Below are 20,373 nucleotides of genomic sequence, written 5' to 3'. Positions count from 1 at the left end.
ACGAAACTAAAGAGTTGGAGACACTCTGTAAAACGCAAATTAAAAATCCAAGCGGGCGATACTCCAGACTCAGTGAAGGCGAGAATGGGTGAGGATGCCGTTAGGAAATACAACGCCGAGGACTTGAATGTCTTGTTGGCGAAATGGTGCGACCCGAAAAATCAGGTAGGTCCGGAGTGTTTTTAGAATTCTTCCATAACTTGATTGGTTTGCTTTGTTCATAGCTGCATGCATGATCGATCTCTCGTTGTTGATTATTGTCCATGTTTGGGTGTTAGCTTAAAAAAATTTAGCTTTTTTATTTTTTCCATTTTCGTGATTCATGATGCATTTATGCATTGTTTAGTTTCATTAATTGTAATTGGGTTATGCCTGATATTGTAAGAGTGATATGCATGTAGGAGGTTGCTGCGAAGATGAAGGAATTGCGAGCAAGAAACAATGCGCCTCACTGCACCGGGTCGATGAGCTTCGCTAGAATATCATATCAAGAGGTATTTATATATCTTTACTGCATATATATAAGGTTGTTTAAGTCGATTATTTTCTTAATTTTTTTTTAAAACTTTTGTTGTTGTATTGATGTATTTTCTATGCAGACCGTAGCCGCGGGGGGCACTCCTCCAACTCGAGCTTCAAGTTACGTCAAGACTCACACATACAAAGAAGGTGGCTATCCGAATGACGTGGTCAGGGAAAGATGTGTAAGTACTTTCTTAAATTTTGTTAAATTATTTATGATTAACGTTCTTTATACGAGATACTAACTTGTTTTTAATGTACAGGAGAGGATGATGGAATTGATGCCCACTGACCCGGCAAATACTTCGACCGTGACGGAAGGGACGGTACGGTGGACACCTGATGACGCGTATGCTCAGGCGCATAGAAATAAGCCTGAGTATGCTGGCAGGGTCCGCCAGCTGGGTCCGAATGTGCTGCCGGTGCGGGGCACCATACATTCATATTATACACCGTCCCAGACACGGTCTCAAAATGTATCTCAATCCTCGTTCTCACAGATGACAGATAGAATTAGAGAACTTGAAGAGGAGCGGGCAACAACAAGAAGTGCTATGGATGCGATGGCGAGGAAGATTGAAGCACAAGAAGCCCAGATAGCAGAGAAAGATGCTATGATTGATTCGCGTTTTCGCCAGATCGAGGCAATGTTCGGGTCGACGTCGGGATCTGCGCCCCCCAGAGGTAATTATATATTTTATTTTGTTTTTATAACAATTGTTAACTGTTAGAAACCCCTAGTTACAGCGTTCCATTTTAGAACGACGTACGTATCTTTGCATCATATTATAGAGTACATAATCATTTTTGTATTGATTATTATTGGTTCACAACTCATTTGCAGGTAATTGAGTTGGGGAATGATTGTGTTGAGTTGGGCGCCACAGGGCTGGTCATCACTTTTTGTAAAGTTGTGTTGTATATATGTAGATCAAACTATATGTTTGTTCAGACAAATTTAAACTTATTTCTAGTAGATAAGTCCAGAAATGTTTTATTGCTTATTTGTTTTTCAATCTATATATATGTTTTGTTATGTGTTGTGTTGAAATGTAGTATGTGTGTTGGAATTTTGTTTAATGAAGTATGTGTTGGATATATATTGTTGGATATTAGATATATATTATTAATGAAGTTTACTTGTGTTGGATATATATTATTGGATATCATGCATATATTATTACTGAAGTTGTGTTGTGTTGGATATTGAATATATATTATTGGATATTTGATATATAGTATTGGATTATGTATGTGGATTATGGATGTGTGTTATGGATTGGATTGGATTGGATTATGAATTGAATTATGAATTGAATTGGATTATGGATTATGGATGTGTATTGGATTGTATTATGGATGTGAATTGGATTATAGATGTGTATTGGATTATGGATTATGGATTATGTATGTGTTGGATTATGGATTGTGGATTGTGGATTGGATTATGTATGTGTTGGATTATGGATTGGATTATGTATGTGTTGGATTATGGATTATGGATTGGATTATGTATGTGTTGGATTATGGATTGGATTATGTATGATTATATTATGGATGTGTATTGGATTGGATTATGGATGTGTATTGGAGTATGAATTATGAATTATGGATGTGTATTGGATTGGATTATGGATGTGTATTGGAGTATGAATTATGGATGTGTATTGGAGTATGAATTATGGATGTGTTGGATTATGGATTGTGGATTGGATTATGTATGATTATATTATGGATGTGTATTGGATTGGATTATGAATTATGGATTATGTACGTGTATTGGATTGTAGATTATGTATGTGGATTGGATTGTAGATTGCGTATGTGGATTTATGGATTGTAGATTGTGTATTACAAATATCAGGAATATCAGGAATATCAGGAAATATTTGAAAATATTGGAATATCAGGAAAAAAAAAATATTGGATTAAAAATATTAAATTAATAAAAAAAAAAAAAAAAAAAAAGGTTTTTGACGTGTCAATCTGCGTGACACGTCAAAAAGTGCACGTTCAAATTTTTGCCGTGTCAATTTTCTGACGCGTCAAAAAAGTTTTTGACGTGTCAATTTTTTGACGCGTCAAAAAAATTTTTGACGTGTCAGAAAATTGACACGTCAAAATAGTTTTTGACGTGTCAGAAAATTGACACGTCAAAATAGTTTTTGACGTGTCGGAAAATTGACACGTCAAAAACTTTTTTGACGCGTCAGAAAATTGACACGTCAAAAACTTTTTTGACGCGTCAGAAAATTGACACGTCAAAAAAATTATTTTTGACGTGGCATTTCCCACACGTCAAAAGTTTTTGACGTGTCTACAGTGACACGTCAAAAATATCGGTTTTTTTGACACCTACCCTTTCGACGGTTGATGAACGTCAAAAACGACGTGTCAAAAACCTCTGGTCAAAAAAAAAACCCATTTTTGTAGTGTATGGGAACAAATATTTAACACGTTTCAATTTATAAGAACTAAAATTTATGAATTTTTAAATTTATTGGATATGTGGGTTTATGCTATTAAATAAAACTATGGTTTAAAATGATCTTATGAATATTTGTCATTTTTTGTAGCTAATTTGTTAATTAAGAGAAGAAAATAAAATTTGTTGTTGATAATCTTTTAAAGACTTTTTGACTTAATTAAAAAAAAAAAAAAAAAAAAAAAAAAAAAAAAAACCGGCGCATAATGTAGGCTCTAAGCTAGTAATAATAATAAGGGAGTAAGAGAGGAGCTTCACTACTCCTATTAGGAAATAGGGTTCCAAATTCATGCCCTCTCTATTCAAATAAAAGAGCTTCTTTCACATATTCCTGTCCAAAATAGAGTACTGAACAAAAGTAAGAAAAGAGATCTTTAATTACTGGAGATCAATAAGATAATGAGTTCGTCGAAACGCCTGGGTGTCACATGCGGGCAACTATTATATTGTACATGCATGACAAAAAAAAAAAAAAAAAAATCAATGAAGGGGTTGCATGCAAGAAGAAAAAATCAATGAAGAGGGTTTCAAGAGGGCAATGATTGACACTAACATCCATTCTGATTTAATGGTAGCATGGGTAGGCCTACAGCCTTCTGATTGATAACTTGTCTATCGTAAGGATGAGTACTTTTGTCTTTGCTGAATATTCCTTGGAGTCTAGAATCTCCAAGCCGTGTTCATATGATATTTTACACAATCAAATAAGTTGATCCAAAAAAAAAAAAAAAAGTTTTGATTCAAAGTCAAAACACATAGATAAAAGAAATCTGAGTTGATAAGTACACGTAAAGTCCACATACCCCCCTCAAACTACTACCCAATTGACAATGTCCCCCCCAAACTTTTAATTGTGACAATGTCCCCTCCAAACTACCAAAACATTGTCAATGTTCCCCTCAAGGCTACCAATAAGACAAAAATGCTCCTATGGATTTTTCAATAAGACAGAAATATCCCTATAAATTAAAAAAAAAATGATTTTTTTAAAAAACGAAAAATTTTAATTTAAAAATAATATTTAAAAAAAAACAATTTTTTTAAACAAAAATTTTTATTATTTTTTTTAAAACGGAAATTTTATTTTTTTATAAAAAAATCTATTTTTTATTTAGTTTTAAAAAACAAAAAAAATCATTTTATTAAGCGAATTTTTTTTTAAACGTAAATTTTTATTTAAATAAAATTATAAAACAAGAATAAAATAAAATAACGAAAATTTTCAATTTTTATATTAAAAAAAAAATCGAAATTTTTTTAATTTTTTTCTTATAAAATTGATTTTAAAAAAAAAAGAAAAAAATTGGCCAAGTTTGGATTTATTTATTTTTTTTTGTTAGTTTTAGGTTTTTTCTATAAGTTTTAGTATTTTTGTTTATATTTTACTAAGGGTAATTTCGTCATTGGGGGGAACATTGACAATTTTTGATAGTTTGGAGGGGACATTGTCACAATTGAAAGTTTGGGGGGAACATTGTCAATTGAGTGGCAGTTTGAGGGGGTTATGTGGACTTTCCCCTAAATTTTTTTTTTTTTTTTTTTTTTTTAGTCAACATGATATGCATGTGGTGGTGCAATCAATTTGAGGCTCTTCTTCCCCTTTCTTTTCCTGAGAATATATATATTGCTTAGTGGGAGAGAAGAAAATGGGAAAGAGATCTTAAAGAAGTTGACATTTGAGATTATTTTGGAGATGATTTGATTTTCAGGTTTAATTTTCGTTTAAGAAACTGCAAAGAAATTAAGGCTCTAAAGTCTCTTTCGCTTGGTAGAATATTCAAAAGATGTCGAAAGTTGGCAGACATTAAGACTATTGGCAGCATTGTACAAGTTGCACAATAAATGGGCCATGCATGGCTCACCAGGGTCCCCTGATAATAACATATGATTAGCAACTGATCATACAAGATCTCAGAGAGAGAGAGATTTTGCGTCAGCAGGCATGGGTGCACGTGGCATTGACCCAGATAAGAGTAAGATAATTAATTACACGTGCACAGACAAAAGAATAAAGTTTGATTGAATTAGAGCCAGGTATTTGAGCATTTCTTTTAATTTTCTTTTGGATATATAAAGTGATTACTTAAATAGTTAAATCTACTGCTGAAAAGAAAAGATCAGTTCTAAAGGTCTAATTTTGTTCTTCTCTCCCATGGCATCCACTAATATATGGCAGCCAAACACACACGTGTTAGAATATATGATAAAAGATAAAAACTCTTTGTGATATTAAGGGATTTGTTTATCTTGTGTTAATGGATTTTATTATATTATTTGTAAAATTTCAATAAATATTAATCAATAAGAGCGAAATGTAGTCTTTAGAACAATTACTTAATGGTAGACACCGGAGATATAATGTCGAACTACCCGAAAATTATTTATCTCTATTTTCTCCCTTTCTTCCACTTTTTTTCTTTAATTTTCCATTTCATTTTGATATTAGTGCAATCTGTTAACACCAATCTTCAATCCCTAATGGCCATGTGGATTCCAATTTTTGTTTCTTCATTTTCCCAGCAGTGCGTCCCACATGGAACTCCTCACTGCCATTCAATCAACATTCATCTCAAATCCCAGTCTTCCGAGAATCTTATCACGCTTTTGATCACATCAATCAAATCGGAAGTTCGTAGTGGAACATATTTGAAACTATAAGGCGTGTTTAGCAAAGGACTTGAAAAATAAAGTAGATTGAAACTGTAGCAGGTTTTGAAAGGTATGGTGTGAGATTTTTTTTGAGTTGATTTTGAGAGGAATAATGTGAGATTTTTTTTTGAGTCCGGTCCACTCCTTTGGCAAATAGAGCCATAATGAAACTTAAAGACCTAATTATAGTTTAAATTATAAATTCAAAGACTAGATTAAAATCAGAAAAAAAAAATTAGTGACTAATAATCTGGTTTATCTTCACACACTTAATTAAATATATCCAGCAGAAAAAAAATTGGTTGATAAGGGAGACGTGATATTTTAAAGAAAATAAATGTCAATAGACAATAAGTACTGATTAATTCAGGGATCCGACTTACATATTGTTATTAAAATTGTATGCACGTAACAGCTTTGAGAATGACGTTATTGGCCTTCTTCTAGAACATAATGAAAAATTGTGTTTTCTTTTTTACCATAAGTAAGCTCTCTCTCTCTCTCTCATTTTCTTTAACGTTGTGGAAACGAAAAATATTTAGATTCCACATGTCAAGCTCCAAATTGAACCTTCTATAATATATGTTTGCCTTCAAAAAATAATGATCGATCACTACAACAATTACTTTTTATATAGAATTATTTGAGATTCTCCGTATGATTAGTGTAAATTATTTTGATTTTTATTAATATTTTGTTGTGGCTATATCAAGTTATAATTCAATCGGACTCAAAAAAGTGAATGTAATTTCTATCATTTAGGTCATTTCTCTGAAGTTTTTCGAGGGTAGGTATTATTATGTTCACGGACAAGAAGAATGGTCACAATTGACCTCTATCGTATGCCTGTTTTAATTAAAAAATATATATAATATTATCTTTTTCTTTTATAAAACAAATAATGACAACAAGAATTTTCCACACTCGGCCTCTTTGAAGGCCTAGCTTTTTTGTATTTTTCTGACCAACGTATGAATTTATAATGTGGTTGTAATCAGATGACGAAACAACGATGAGATATTGGCCAGAAAAGACCAAAGACCTTTGCCGTTTATTCTTAGCTTTGTTCTCTTTTCTTGTGTTTCTTCTTTTTGTCTTTTATTTGTTTCTTTTTTTTTTTTTTTGCTAAACTTTGTTTACTTATAACAAAAACCACGACAAACACGTGCCATACATACATTTGAACTAATGTTCATATGTTTTTACCTGCTTAATTATATGCTTGTGGGCGGAATCGTACGAAATTCTATAGAGTTTTTCTCATGTTATTATACTTTACGTATTTGCAAATAATATTAAGACATGATTTTAATCACATTAATATTACGTATCACTAAAAAAAAATTAATATTACATATATGCAAGTAATTTATATATATAAGACACTACAAAAAATTTAATTTTTTGGTAACAGCCCGTGTCATTAGCATCGTGTGTGGCAGGTTAACAAATTGGAAGTTACTAATGAGAATTTAGTAACGTGTCAAGTTTGACACGTCACCCTTTGGTGACGTGTCAGAAATTGACATGTTACTAAAGTTTAAAAAATATATAAATTTTTTTTCAAATTTTTTTTCAGAATTTTTTTTTTTTCAAATAATATCATGGGATCTGATTTTCAAAAATCCAAACTCAACAGCAAATCAAAATTTAATTAAAAAAATAATAATTAATTGAACTTGGAATAGATCAATAGATTCAAACCCAGCAGCAAAAATTAATTTAAGCCAAAATTTCACTCACTGTGTGGAGTTCGAGAGTACCCGAAATCATAAACCTACAACACCAAAGAACCAGAAAAATCAATACGTTTAAAAGCTAAGACAAATGACCGAAAAATCAACCAGAAAAATTAGAAAAATTACCCATTAGAGTATACAATGTCCGTTTCCAAAGTGGATTCAACCTGAAAAATCAAACCAAATCGACCAGAAAAATCAGACCCAGAAAAATTTCAACACACCCAAACCCAGCAGCAAAAAAAATTCGAAATCCCAAACCCAGCAGAAAAAGAAAAAAAAAAAAAATCAGATCTTCTCTTCTCTTTTTCATCTTCTTCTTATCTTCTCTAGTAACGTGTCAAATTTGACACGTTACTAAATTTTTTCGAAATTTATTTTATTTTATTTTTAAATAAAACTTTGACAACTTTGGTAACGTGTCAAGTTTAACACGTCACCATTTCGAAAACTGAAAAAATAAATAAATAAATACATAAATAAAACTTTGACAACTTTAGTAACGTGTCAAAGTTGACACGTTACTAAATGGTAACGTGTCAAAGTTGACACGTTACTAAATGGTAACGTGTCAAATTTGACACGGTATTAAATTTGATATGTTAAAATAAATAAATAAATAAAACGTTGACAACTTTAGTAACATGTCAAAGTTGACACGTTACTAAATGGTAACATGTTAAATTTGACACATTATCAAATGAGTTGACACGTTACCAAAAACTTTAGTAACGTCTGAGAAACTATCAAGTCACCAACTGTTGAGATCATCTTTTGGTTTTTCACAAAGATAAAAGCCATGGCGTTGGAAACAATTTCCTCTATCTTTTGTTTGTACTTGTACTGTAACGACGGAGAATCTTGATCCACAAAGCCACAGTATATCTTTATTCATTTTTCCGGCGTAGGGATATGGCGGAGGAGAAGCAAAAGTGGGGTAGCGGAGGAGGAGGGTCGGTGGTGGTTTTGGAGCCAAAGCCAAGGAATGGGTTGACTTCTAAAGTGGTGGACTTTGTGGAGAAGCTGATTGTCAAGTTCATGCACGACACTTCTCAGCCTCAACACTATCTCGCCGGTAACTTTGCTCCGGTTACTGAAGAGACCCCTCCTGCCACCGACCTCCTTGTCAAAGGGTTCCTTCCGGTGCGTACAATTATCTGGATAATCCTAGAAGCTAGTGTTTATGCATGTATGTGAATTGGGTTGAGGACTTGAGTGTCTATTTGGTTTTTTGATGGAAGGGAATTGATTTTATGGATTGATACTCACTAAGTTTCTTTAGCAAACCAAACAGAGATATATAGAGTTTCATTTTGGTATTTGTGGCAAATGCTTGAGATTGTTTTACGTATGATTATCGTATTACATGCATATAATTGAGCAATTCGAATTTTATAGAAATGGTGTTTGATTTGAACTTGTTTAGAATGTTTCTAGATGATGCTTTGGCGTTTTAACACAATTATAAAATAAATATTGTTTAAATTGTCACTTAACATGAGAAATTACAATTGCTTAGTGTTTCAGGCACGTTCTTGTAGACTTAAACAGGTTTTCGATATGTGGTGCAAATGTTTGGTGTAAAAGCCTCATGCCTAGGGATATGAATTTCAGGTCATGATCCGGCTAAAGAGTATTTGTTATTTTTTTGTGGTGATATTTCCTTATGAGTGAATAAGCTGGGAACATAAATATGGTGTTGGAAATGCAAGCCTCTGAATTATGTACTTAAATGGAGAAAGTTTAGATTTTTGTGTGAGGATAGTGAGGACAAGAAGTTTAGAAACGTTTACTAAGCAATCAAAACCATGTGGTTTGGATGTGTTGTTTACCAATCATAAGCATTTGGTTTAGTTGTGTTTGCAGTACATTGAATGGCACCAAAACTTTATAGGCCAGTACTTGTGGTGACTGCATAAACACACAGGGTTAGATAACAAGGTTTTGTGTTGGCCTCAACTCCTTGACCCAGGCTCTTTTTGGCTTTACTGTTACCCTCGTAGCTTCTTCAACTTGTATTATACTACCCTCTCATTGCAGATTTAATAAATGCTCCTTGTCACATAATAAGTGGTCCTGTCGCATTGAGTTTTATGTGAACCATCTCTTCGTGAAAATGCATTTATTTGTTGCTGGTGAAGATAGCTGACAGTTTGATCAATTGTTTGTTTATTTCTCTGATACTTCAAGCAGTATCTTATCATGCCTGTGTTACCCATGACATGGAATGTGAAATATTTATTGCAGGATTGCTTAAATGGAGAGTTTGTTAGGGTGGGTCCTAACCCAAAATTCTCCCCTGTGGCTGGATATCACTGGTATGTCTTTGGGATTTTTACTTCTCATGAATGAATTTAGTTATTAACCAGGTGAATGTTACTTATTCCCTTTGTTCTTCTGTTTCAGGTTTGATGGAGATGGGTGTGTGATGTTCTGTTCCTCTATTCAAACTAGTATTTCATTCAAATTTTCTTGAAGGAAGAATTCTAACGGATAACTTCAGTACCCATTTTTTTCTCTGTAGAATACTATTATGGTCTCTCTGTTCGCCTAATATGTTGGTGTTAAGCGGCTACTCAAATGCCTAATATTTTCCATGGTAATCTAATCTTTGATCAACTCTGAAGGAAAAAGCTCCGCTAATTTCAAAAAAAAATCAATTGGCTGCTCTATTGAATTTGAAATTAAATCAGTTGATTTACTCACTCAGTAAGTGCTTGTGTATTCAACATAATATATCAGCAGTAACCAATAGTGAGGTGTCAATTTTCCTGAATGATCTATATGTTGGCTATTTGTGAAGTTGACTCTTGTTGCTCATCATTCATTTGGCTTTGATATCCAGTGCTTAGTTATCATAATAGCTTTTGAAAAATTTCAGTGAAAGCATGCAGTTCATTCTTTAGTCTTCAAAATCATTTGGCTTTGATATCCTGTACTTAATTGTCATACTAGCTTTTGAAAATTTTTACTGAAAGACCTTGATTTTTCTGACTCAACTGCAGTTTGACAGTAGAGCAGAATTAATCATTTTTCTATTGGTTGAAACTACATAATTTTAGTCCTCAAGGAGGTGAAAAAATATTGCATTTGCTATTTGTTTTTCCTGTCAGCCTCCTTGAGGTTTCCTCAATGCCCAAATACGTTTAAGCTGTTTCACGAAGGTTTGAGACCGGCATTCAAGGAGTTGTTTGGTCTGGATATAGATACTGTCTTGACATTAAAAACTGATTTTTTACTATTTTAAGTTGAATCATCAAATCAAGCTTGCTAAGAGTGAAATTTTTCCCTATTACTAAATCTATGTGGCAGTATGCAATGAGCCAGAACATCTTATCGAATGCCACTGCTATTCTAATTAATGAGTTATATAAATTTATAATTTCTTCGAACTACCCTGGTCTTAGAGTGAATCATGTTCGCAAAGTAATGTAATAAAAAACAACTTTGAACATATTGGCGGCATGTTCAATCATCAGGATTTGAAAGAAGATATCTATGCTTGTTCTCCTTCTCTCGAATTTCTTGGCAAGCTTTGGTGTCAATTATTTGTGCTGGGGGGAAAGAAAATTTGATTTTAGTTTACTCATGCCATTTTCAATTTCCATGAAGTTTGTTACATTATGTAGTACTGTATTCTGGTTGGTTTTGGTGAATCATGTGTGTCTGTGACCAGATGACAGCAGTTGATTGTTTATTAACCATCCTTGATATTTTTATGTTCTTTCATGTATTTAGTTGGCTATGTTTCAACATTCTGTTCTGTGTTTTACAGCCTTCAAACTTTTTCTTTAGATTTTGGAAACTAGTGACAGTTGTTTGGAATCCATTAGGTATATACAGTATTAATCTGTTAAAGCAAGAAGTGATTTAGATAATATCTTTAACTTTCGCAGCATGATTCATGGTTTGCGCATCAAAGATGGGAAAGCAACCTATGTCTCCCGCTTTGTAAGGACATCTCGGCTTAAACAAGAGGAGTATTTTGGAGGTGCTAAATTTAGGAAGGTATACCCATAAGTTATAGGTTTCTTTTTTCCTCTCTTTTCTAGTATCCTTTTCAGTTACATCTTTTGCCTCTGCCTGTGAACTTTACTGTTAATGGGGGTCACAAAGGAAAAGTTTGTGATGGATAAAGGAGGAAAGGCAGTTGATAATTGTAGAATTAAAAATCTCAAGAGTAGATAAGTCTTCTGCTATATATGTTTGATTTGGAGTCTCATTTTGAACTTCATTTTTAGATTGGAGATCTTAAGGGGCTGTTTGGATTGCTTATGGAGAATATGCAAATGCTGAGAGCAAAACTGAAAGTGTTAGATGTTTCGTACGGAACTGGAACAGGTAAGTTTAGTCTAGTATGCAATTTTTTGCTTGAATATAAGAAATCTGTTGCAATTGTGAAAACAACTTTTCTATTACAGTTTAAAAAAATGCTATTCCAATTTTTCGTTCTGTTTTGAATTGTACTTATTTTTCATGTTACATGGGCTCTTCTTTGCTGGGTACTAGTATGTGCGAAGGTCTTTTATTCATCGAATCCCCAAACATTAGGATGTAGGTACATGACTGGTTTTCAAGCAATAAGTGTCCAAATACTTGTTTTAAACCTTGGCCGACAAATTTTGCTTAATATAGTGTGTTTCACATGGTGTGTGCTTCTTTTAATCACCAATTGTCCCAAAAATATCCTAACAGTCCTTGTGCAGTACCAAACTCCATGTCAAGAAGTGCAGCCTATCACATAAAATATTTAACTTTAATGGGTGGTAGCCTGGTAGGGTAAACCACAGTCAGAGTCATGAGGAAAGTACCAGTTGGACAGGGAGCACCCACCGGTAAAGTCGTTTCTTGATCTTTCACAGCAGGCAATGGTTGATCATAGTTCAAAAAGAGCTTCAGAAGGCTGGCCAGCACAAGAGAAAGCAGAAGGATAGCTAGAGAAGCGGGAATTTATTCATGTGGAGACAAAGTTCAACTCCAAACCGCTATTCAAATACCATGTTAAATTACCTATTGTCCTAAAAGCTTCAACTTTTAAGACAACTAATAATTCAACGCTTCCTTTCTTTGACGGATTAAAGAAATCAAAAGCTTTATTTGAAACCATTATTTGTAATGGGCAAGATTTGAAATTGACCTTCCCAACCTTTCCCCACCATTTTTTTTCCTTTGGATAAGTGAGTTGTGCCCATAGGGAAAGGGAGGGAGAGATTTGAGCCGAGGATCTTCACTTCATGAGACATCGTACCCAACCAATATACATATATACTACTTCAAATTGTCCAAATGCAGCAGTACATAAATATATCTGATACATGTGTTATGCCGAAATCTGTACTGTAATGTTTGTACCGGGTATATCTCATATATTTTTTCCTGTTTATGTGATCCTCATGTGAGGTGAAAGACACTAACTATTTGTCATCCACGTCCAGCTAATACAGCTCTCATATATCACCATGGGAAACTTCTAGCACTTTACGAGGCAGATAAACCATGTAAGCTTGCCTTCTTATTTTGTTTTTAACTATGAAACATAAATAAAAGGGTTGGGTTTTCTCTGGATTGCCATTGATTAGAGAGACTAATGGGGAATGTTTTGATATATCCCCATTAGCATATAAAATTTTCTTTCTTTGTTTCTGGGTTGCATTATTTTGTAATGCCATGACGAAGTAATTCTGTCTATGGGAGGGCAACCACAGAGCAATGCCAATTTGTTTGGTGTTGTATAGGACTCCACTAAATAATTTGCTCTCCTCAAATTAGATGTCGTCAAAGTTTTGGAAGATGGAGATCTCCAAACACTTGGAATGCTGGATTATGACAATAGATTGACGCATTCTTTCACTGCTCATCCTAAGGTTGACCCATTCACTGGTAAAGACATCCTCATAAAAGAATTTATTAAGTCATTGTAAATTGTAATGGAAGAGTTCCTTTTAACTTACTGCATCCCTCTATGCAGGGGAGATGTTTACATTTGGTTATTCAGATACACCACCATATATCACTTACAGAGTAATTTCAAAGGATGGCTTCATGCATGACCCAGTACCAATAACAATATCAGAACCCATCATGATGCATGACTTCGCCATTACTGAGAACTATGCAATTTTCATGGATCTTCCATTATATATCAGACCGAAGGTATGGTACTTGCAACTTGTTGCTGCTACAAATGTTAACTTGGTACAAATTACCATGATATTGAATAAATAACTTCGCCATGCACAGTGATGAAATACCACTCTGAAGAACCCTAGGCTAAAGGAGAGTTGGGGGTTTAAGTTAACTACACCAGTAAAAAAAAATTTTGTAACAAACCTAAAGTAAAACTCACCTTGAAAAATGGCTTGTAAGGGGAGGGTGCCCAAGAGCTTAATACACATGGGTTAATGATGTGGAACACTTTACATACAAAGTGTTCCACATCATCGACCCTGTCTTTTACAAGTAGTAGCCCTCCCCAAGTCACCCTTTCCTTGACTCAGCCACATTGCCGCAACTCTTTCAATCTCATACTAGACAAGCTAAGTTTGATCTCATACACGATGTACGATGTAGTGGCAGCTCTGATACTAAATGTAACAAACCTCGAGTAGAACTCACCATTGAAAAGCAGCTTACAAGGGTAGGCTGCCCAAGAGCTTACATCCACATGGTTAACATTGCACTTAATCAGTGTGAGACACTTAGGATCGTAAAAATTGCTCATGAGATATAGATGTTGCTCGTATGCTTTAAGCCAAATTTGGGTCTTTCTTCCAGTAACCATGATGGATGAAGACAGTGTGCTTCATTTTCTGATAGCATTGTTGCGCATCATATTAATTACATCAATGGAACTTGAAATAATTAGATCTTGATGTCAGGAAATGGTCAAGGAGAAGAAGCTGATATTCACATTTGATGCAACGAAAAAAGCACGCTTTGGTGTACTTCCTCGTTATGCAAAAGATGAGCTGCTAATCAGATGGTTCGAGCTTCCAAATTGTTTCATATTCCATAATGGTGTGTTTGTTTCCTTTACAATATCTTTTTAGTGCCAGAATGTCCTTTAAATTTATATTGTTTATTTGACGAAATATACTCGTGGATAATCTACTGTATGTGCACAGAAGTAAAATTTAAGTAGTAATCTAGTAATATAGGCGTATTCAGTCAGCTCTCTAACTAGTTTTAAGATTCCATGTCTGCTTCTGGTTATACATCGTTACGGAGACTCTAGAGCATGAATTGTCAATACAACCAGCTTACCCCTCTTTTAAATTGATGCAGACTATCAATTATTAAAGTTATTTGTCCATTATTTGCATTAGACTCTTTAACACTTGAGGTTGGCTACATCAATCTTTTCGTGCCAATCAATTCTATTTTGTGACATGATTAAGCTATAGCGAAAGTGTATTCTGTCTTTTCATATGTCCATTCTGACCCTTTTAGTCACTTCCTTTCACTAGCGAATGCTTGGGAGGAGGACGACGAAGTTGTTCTGATTACTTCTCGCCTTGAGAATTTTGATCTAGACAGGTTCGGTGGGACCGTCAAAGAAAAGCTTGAAAACTTCTGCAACGAGCTGTAGGACAACTTTTTGCCCATTTTATGAAAACGCAAAGCTCTATGCATGCCTAGGTGTTTCTGACAGTTACTGTTATTTTCAGGTATGAGATGAGATTCAACATGAAAACTGGTCTGGCTTCACAGAAGAAATTATCAGCATCTGCTGTAGAATTTCCAAGGGTGAATGAGAGTTACACTGGCAGGTATCTTCTACTTTTAGTGATGGGAGATTTTGGGTTGACAATTGTCAGTAGATCTGTTCAAGATTGCATGAATGCTTGTTGTGGCAGCGGATGAGAGAAGCTAGATGCAGAGAGTCCATATTTATCTAATCTCTTGGTTTTTTTGAAGATGTTCTGAAGCTTGTTTTTGCTTCGCAGCATCCTTTCATAATGCTGCTAGCAGCCATGCTTAATTTATATTGCTTTCTTGAGTGTCAAAACAATTATTAACTAAAAAATATTCTGATGTATTCCGATCATACGTATTGTACTAATGATTTTTTGGGTAATCAGGAAACAAAGATATGTATATGGTACCACACTTGACAGCAATATTGTCAAAGTCACTGGGATTATCAAGTTTGATCTGCATGCTGAACCAGAGACTGGAAAAACAAAGCTCGAAGTTGGAGGAAATGTTAAAGGCCTCTATGACTTGGGACCTGGCATATTTGGTTCTGAGGCTATTTTTGTCCCTCGTGTGCCTGGCATTACTTCTGAAGAAGACGATGGCTACTTAATATTCTTTGTACATGACGAGAAAACCGGGTAAGATTTCTCTCTCGCAAGTCGCACCATTGACAAATGTATTTTCTTTTTAAATACAATGTAGTAATTTTTTTATGATTAATGGTGAAGGATAGGACTGTATTCAAGCCACCCTTCCCCGGACCCCAGTGGGACGGACTTTGGTGACTGACCCTTTACAAATGTTTTCATCATTTATGTTTTTGTTTGTTAAATGGAGGAAATGCTAGTCAGAACATGAAATTGAAAGTGTTTGATTGCATCAAATTTTGAAAATTTGAACTCTATGGATTGCATCACAGAAGAGAACTTGATCTTTTTCCTAATGTTTGTTCCTGATTCGTGAGGAATCTGAAGACCTCAATGTTTCCAAGTTCTAGAAAGCTAGGCCATTGACAATCTTGACAAAAGGAATGAAGCTGTGCAGCCTGACCAAGGTGGCAATAACCATGAATATAATGGATGAGAAAGCATTGATTCATTTTCATCCACTTAGGATTCTATATTGCTTTTCCATACACCATGCTTAGTTCAACTGAGGAAATAAAAAAAAAAAAAAAAAAAAAAAAACCTTAGTGCCCTTAAAGGAGTTATAGTTAATAACTTAGTCCTTTTGATTAAATGAAGCTCTTGAAACTGTGATTAGAAAATACCAGCATGGTTGTTTTCAAAACACCAGTTGGATTGTAAATTATGAGTAAACTAGTAACTAGTATGTCTAAATAGGTCTTTTCTTGTTCTGGCTAGATGATGGACAATGCTATGACTCAAATCTTTGTCTTATGTTATTTGTGTGCACACTACAAAATCAAATTTCTAAATAAAAATTAGTGAATATTGCTAAGAAAGATATGCAAACTGCAAGGGGACCGTATAGTCATTGTAGTCATTGCAACCATCCTTTTCTTTCAGATGCGTGAGTATAGTTATTAACTCTTGCTTCATGACTCAGATTTAAAGTCTGAATATCTTGACAACGAGGATACAATCTCAAGTTTTCATCTATAATTTGCAGAAAATCAGCAGTGCATGTACTTGATGCAAAAACAATGTCAACTGATCCTGTTGCAATTGTTGAGTTACCCCACAGAGTTCCGTATGGGCTCCATGCCTTCTTTGTGTCAGAGGTCAGTGTTGCATCAATTGCCTCTGGATTTAATTTCTTTCTTTACATTTCTCTGTCACTCTAGAGTTGAAATTAACTTCAGAGCGAATTCCTGAGTTTTGAAAAAAAAAAAAAAAAAAATGAAGCTTTAGGACAGACAAGAATGAGACCCAAAATATAAAAATCTCCATGCAGCTCATAGAAAGTAGGAGTAGAACAGAGGAATGGTTGGAAAATTATAATTAGGAGATGCTCAATAGTGACCACTTTCTATTGAGGGAAGATTGAAAGAGACCTTGCTCAACTGGAGTAGATGGCAAAAACAGAGGTATATCTGGGATTTTTTTTTTTTGGGTAAGTAATTGAGATATTATTAAAAGCATGAAGCACCCCCAGATATCATATCTAGGATGTTATGTGGTCAATCACATAGTATTGGAATTAGTGAGGGATACAAGCCCAGTGTTACTTCATGGAACTAGATATCCATGAAAACTGAGTGGTATTCTGTGCATCCCATATTATGCTGCATTTTAATAAACTATTATGTGATGTAGATGAGAGCATTGTCATGCTGTTTATTGCTGCTTGAATTTTATTGTTCCTACTTTTATTAAACCATAAATGCTTCCTTGTTTTCCCCGAATAATTCCTATTTCAATTTCTTTTTGCTTCTGTTTTTCTGTTTGCCCACTTTTTTATTGTGGTGATTCTAATTTATGTTCATGGTTGTCATACGGGACCAACTTCAACCTTTTTTGGCTTTTGCTTTTCTGTTTGCTCACTTTTATTGTGCATGTTCTAATTTATATTTATGATTTTCGTCCACAGGACCAACTTCAAGAGCAGGCAAAACTCTGAATCTCTGATAGATTGTTGGGAACCGCACAATATATTTGAAAAAAGAGAAATTGAAACTTCAGGCATATCCATGTAAATTATACGTATGATATAACTCTTCGACTAGTACTTTCCCAATATTTTATCAGCACATCTTTTCTAGCTTTAAAAAAAAAAAGAAAAAAACAATGTAATAATTCCCCTCTGGATCTGGAAGAAGTATCAGTCTACTATTTCCCATGTTATCTCAATGATATTTCTTAATGGCAAGCATATAGGAATTTGTTCTTCATTGGATTTGGCCATCTAGCCGGATGCATTTTGAACAGATAATTTGAAGGGATGGGCTTCAATGCTCCATATGGAAAGTGCTTGTGGATTTCACATACATCAACAAGAAAACAACTGTAGGCTGCAATTCATTAATCCAAAGCTGATTCCCAACCCAGTGGTTTATGTTTTACTACAATGCGTTCGAGCCATTCAAACCCCATTGCAGCACCCAATCTGCCTAAACGGCGCTCTCATGCTCTAAATGTGTCCAGGTTGCAGGAGAAGATCCTGTTGAGGTTGTTCAAACATCCACCCTGATGTACAACTCAAAGTCAAACTGAATTTTTCAACTCGGTCTATTAAACTAATATCTATTCTTAGAGCAATTTATTAAGAAGATTAGAGTATTGAGGACCAGCTTGTTCCACTATGCTGGCAATCATACAAGAAGGCCTCCAGACTGAACTAGCCCTAAAACAAGGACAACTTTGAATAGGTTTCAATTCAAATTCAGTTCTGTGCAACCCACATGGTGTAACCCTGTTTTAGCTTATTATGGTGATACATTTTTCTTTTATAAGTAAACTAAATTTATTAAGAGCAAAAGGGGACAACTCAAGCACATAAGAAAGTACACAATAATACAAGAGAAATACCTATAACAAAAAAGACAAAAGATGCAAAAAAATATATTTTTATTAGGAAAATTAAAAATATGTAAACAATCATATGCAGCTGCCTATTGGTAAAGAGTTTTAAAGAAGCAAGCCTTAGTTGTCAATAAGCTTATTAGGGAGATATCTTGTAGTACTTCAAGCAAAAATGGTAACTTAAGAATCAGTTCTACAATTTACAATATCTATCAAACTGAACTCAGAGCCAATTTCATTATTCCCGGCAGACCCAATATGCGATTTGTCAAACACCCCATGTAGAATTCTTGGTGGCTTTTCAGCACTTAGCTTAAGGGCCTTTTGTTTTTGCTTGTTTTGATATAACATAAAGATGAAAGTAGTTTTAAGTGTTTTGTGATTTGAGTCGTCTGTTTTGAAAAGAGAAAACAAAAGGAAAAAAGTCTATCAAACAAAGCACATTTTCTGAGTTGACAATTGACATTGTTTACAACATTGCAATACTAAATCACATGAGGGTATCTTAAGCTATAAAAAGTTTCATCCTATTAACATTAGAGGCTATATAAGTTCTGTGTGTAACCCCATGGTTTCATTGATTAAGCAACTTAACAGAAAAGAAAGCTACAATGATCAAGCACCTAACAAAAAGTTTCCCCTTATATTCCTCTACATAGGCTTCTGATGAAAGACCAAAGCATGCTTTAGTCTTATTATGCTCCTGACATGAGCGAATCATAAAAATTAATACTTTAGCTTTGATACCAAAAACAAAAAACACCCATCAAAACACATTAACAAACAAACATGTTTTTTTCTTATAAAATAGATATAAATCCATCTGCACTGGAACAGCATTTCATATATACATATACCAGCAGGTCCAGCAGCCTATACCAGTATACCCATATTCATATCCATATAAAATTTCAAGGCAAAGTTGTTTAAGAAAAGAAAGCCTCAAGTAAACCCAGATCAGCAAGCATAGTAAACAAAAAGATCCCTCAGAATGCCGAGTATCAACCTGGGCAGGGCATGAAACCATGGTTCCTCAACCTCTGCAAAGAAGCTTGCCAAAGGGAGCCCCATGTATCTTTCTGCTACGAATTCCACGCACCCATTTTAGATTACTAAACGTTTCCTCACTGGGATATCATAAATCATAGAAATCAAAATAAAGTCATAAACTTTAGCATCAAATAAGCATCTAAGACACAAAAATACTATGCCGTCGCATCTATGTAAACTTGTAAAGCGAGAGAGAGAGAGAGAGAGAGAGAGAGTACTGTTGGGCCCGTGAACCGTGAGAGTGTGAGGGCAGTTGTCCCGCTGCGTAGGGTTTTGTTGCGGCTATAACGGTGCCACGAGGTTGTTTTCTTTTTCTTTTCTTTTTTACTTCTTCTTTCCTTTTTTCTTTTTTTCCTTTTTTTACTTTTATGAATTTTTCACTTTATAAATGGGTATGTTGGTATTTTTGTTTCCTCTCATTAGCATTTAACGAAAAATCTTAACCGAAATGAGTAATTGAAATGCGCTTAAAGATTAACCGAGATGAGTAAAAAAAACTCTATGTTACAAATTTTTTTAAGGCTCCCTTTGTTTTCGGCATAAAATGATTTTCAAAAAATATTTTTTGTATTTTTGGGTGTTTGACGAGACATAAAATAATAATCAACGAAAAATATTTTTTGTTTGACCGAAAATTCTTCTTTAATTTTTGAAAAATAGTTTCCATTTTTTAAGACTATAAACCATTTTCTGAGTTTGAACTTTTCATTCTCAAATTGACAAACTCAGCTAGGACGTCGTCAGG

At 34.2% G+C, this 20,373-nt stretch overlaps 1 protein-coding gene, 1 long non-coding RNA gene and 1 other non-coding gene across 3 annotated transcripts; 1 reads left to right on the top strand and 2 right to left on the bottom strand.

The window, feature by feature from the left end:
* Positions 1 to 2,610: 2,610 nt before the first annotated feature.
* Positions 2,611 to 2,725, bottom strand: LOC148587224 (small nucleolar RNA SNORD90). Its single transcript, XR_015911619.1, has one exon. It is a non-coding gene; the product is annotated as a small nucleolar RNA SNORD90 (small nucleolar RNA).
* A 5,521-nt stretch (positions 2,726 to 8,246) lies between these two features.
* Positions 8,247 to 18,275, top strand: LOC132177795 (carotenoid 9,10(9',10')-cleavage dioxygenase 1). The gene is made up of 14 exons (XM_059590256.2): positions 8,247 to 8,538; positions 9,643 to 9,713; positions 9,802 to 9,816; positions 11,292 to 11,403; positions 11,637 to 11,736; positions 12,831 to 12,893; positions 13,165 to 13,275; positions 13,364 to 13,548; positions 14,274 to 14,412; positions 14,862 to 14,979; positions 15,063 to 15,164; positions 15,477 to 15,731; positions 16,726 to 16,837; positions 17,647 to 18,275. The coding sequence occupies exons 1-14, from the start codon at positions 8,308 to 8,310 to the stop codon at positions 17,674 to 17,676; spliced, it is 1,644 nt and encodes a 547-aa protein (XP_059446239.2). The 5' UTR covers positions 8,247 to 8,307; the 3' UTR covers positions 17,677 to 18,275.
* Positions 17,724 to 19,904, bottom strand: LOC132177802 (uncharacterized). The gene is made up of 2 exons (XR_009439796.2): positions 19,847 to 19,904; positions 17,724 to 19,705 (listed from the first exon to the last, which is right to left on the bottom strand). It is a non-coding gene; the product is annotated as an uncharacterized LOC132177802 (long non-coding RNA).
* Between the last annotated feature and the right edge of the window lie 469 nt (positions 19,905 to 20,373).

The sequence above is a fragment of the Corylus avellana genome, chromosome 2 (genome assembly GCF_965113065.1).
Source record: "Corylus avellana chromosome 2, dhCorAvel1.hap1.2, whole genome shotgun sequence".
NCBI lineage: Eukaryota > Viridiplantae > Streptophyta > Magnoliopsida > Fagales > Betulaceae > Corylus > Corylus avellana.
The sequence above is the reverse complement of the archived record's forward strand: the minus strand, read 5'-3'. Positions and strand labels throughout refer to the sequence as shown.

Excerpts from the sequence above, each read along its gene's own strand:
- LOC132177795 (XM_059590256.2), top strand. The coding sequence starts at position 8,308 with ATGGCGGAGGAGAAGCAAAAGTGGGGTAGCGGAGGAGGAGGGTCGGTG. Across the intron at positions 8,539-9,642 it reads TTGTCAAAGGGTTCCTTCCG|GATTGCTTAAATGGAGAGTT; the intron begins GTGCGTACAATT and ends TATTTATTGCAG. Across the intron at positions 11,737-12,830 it reads TTCGTACGGAACTGGAACAG|CTAATACAGCTCTCATATAT; the intron begins GTAAGTTTAGTC and ends ATCCACGTCCAG.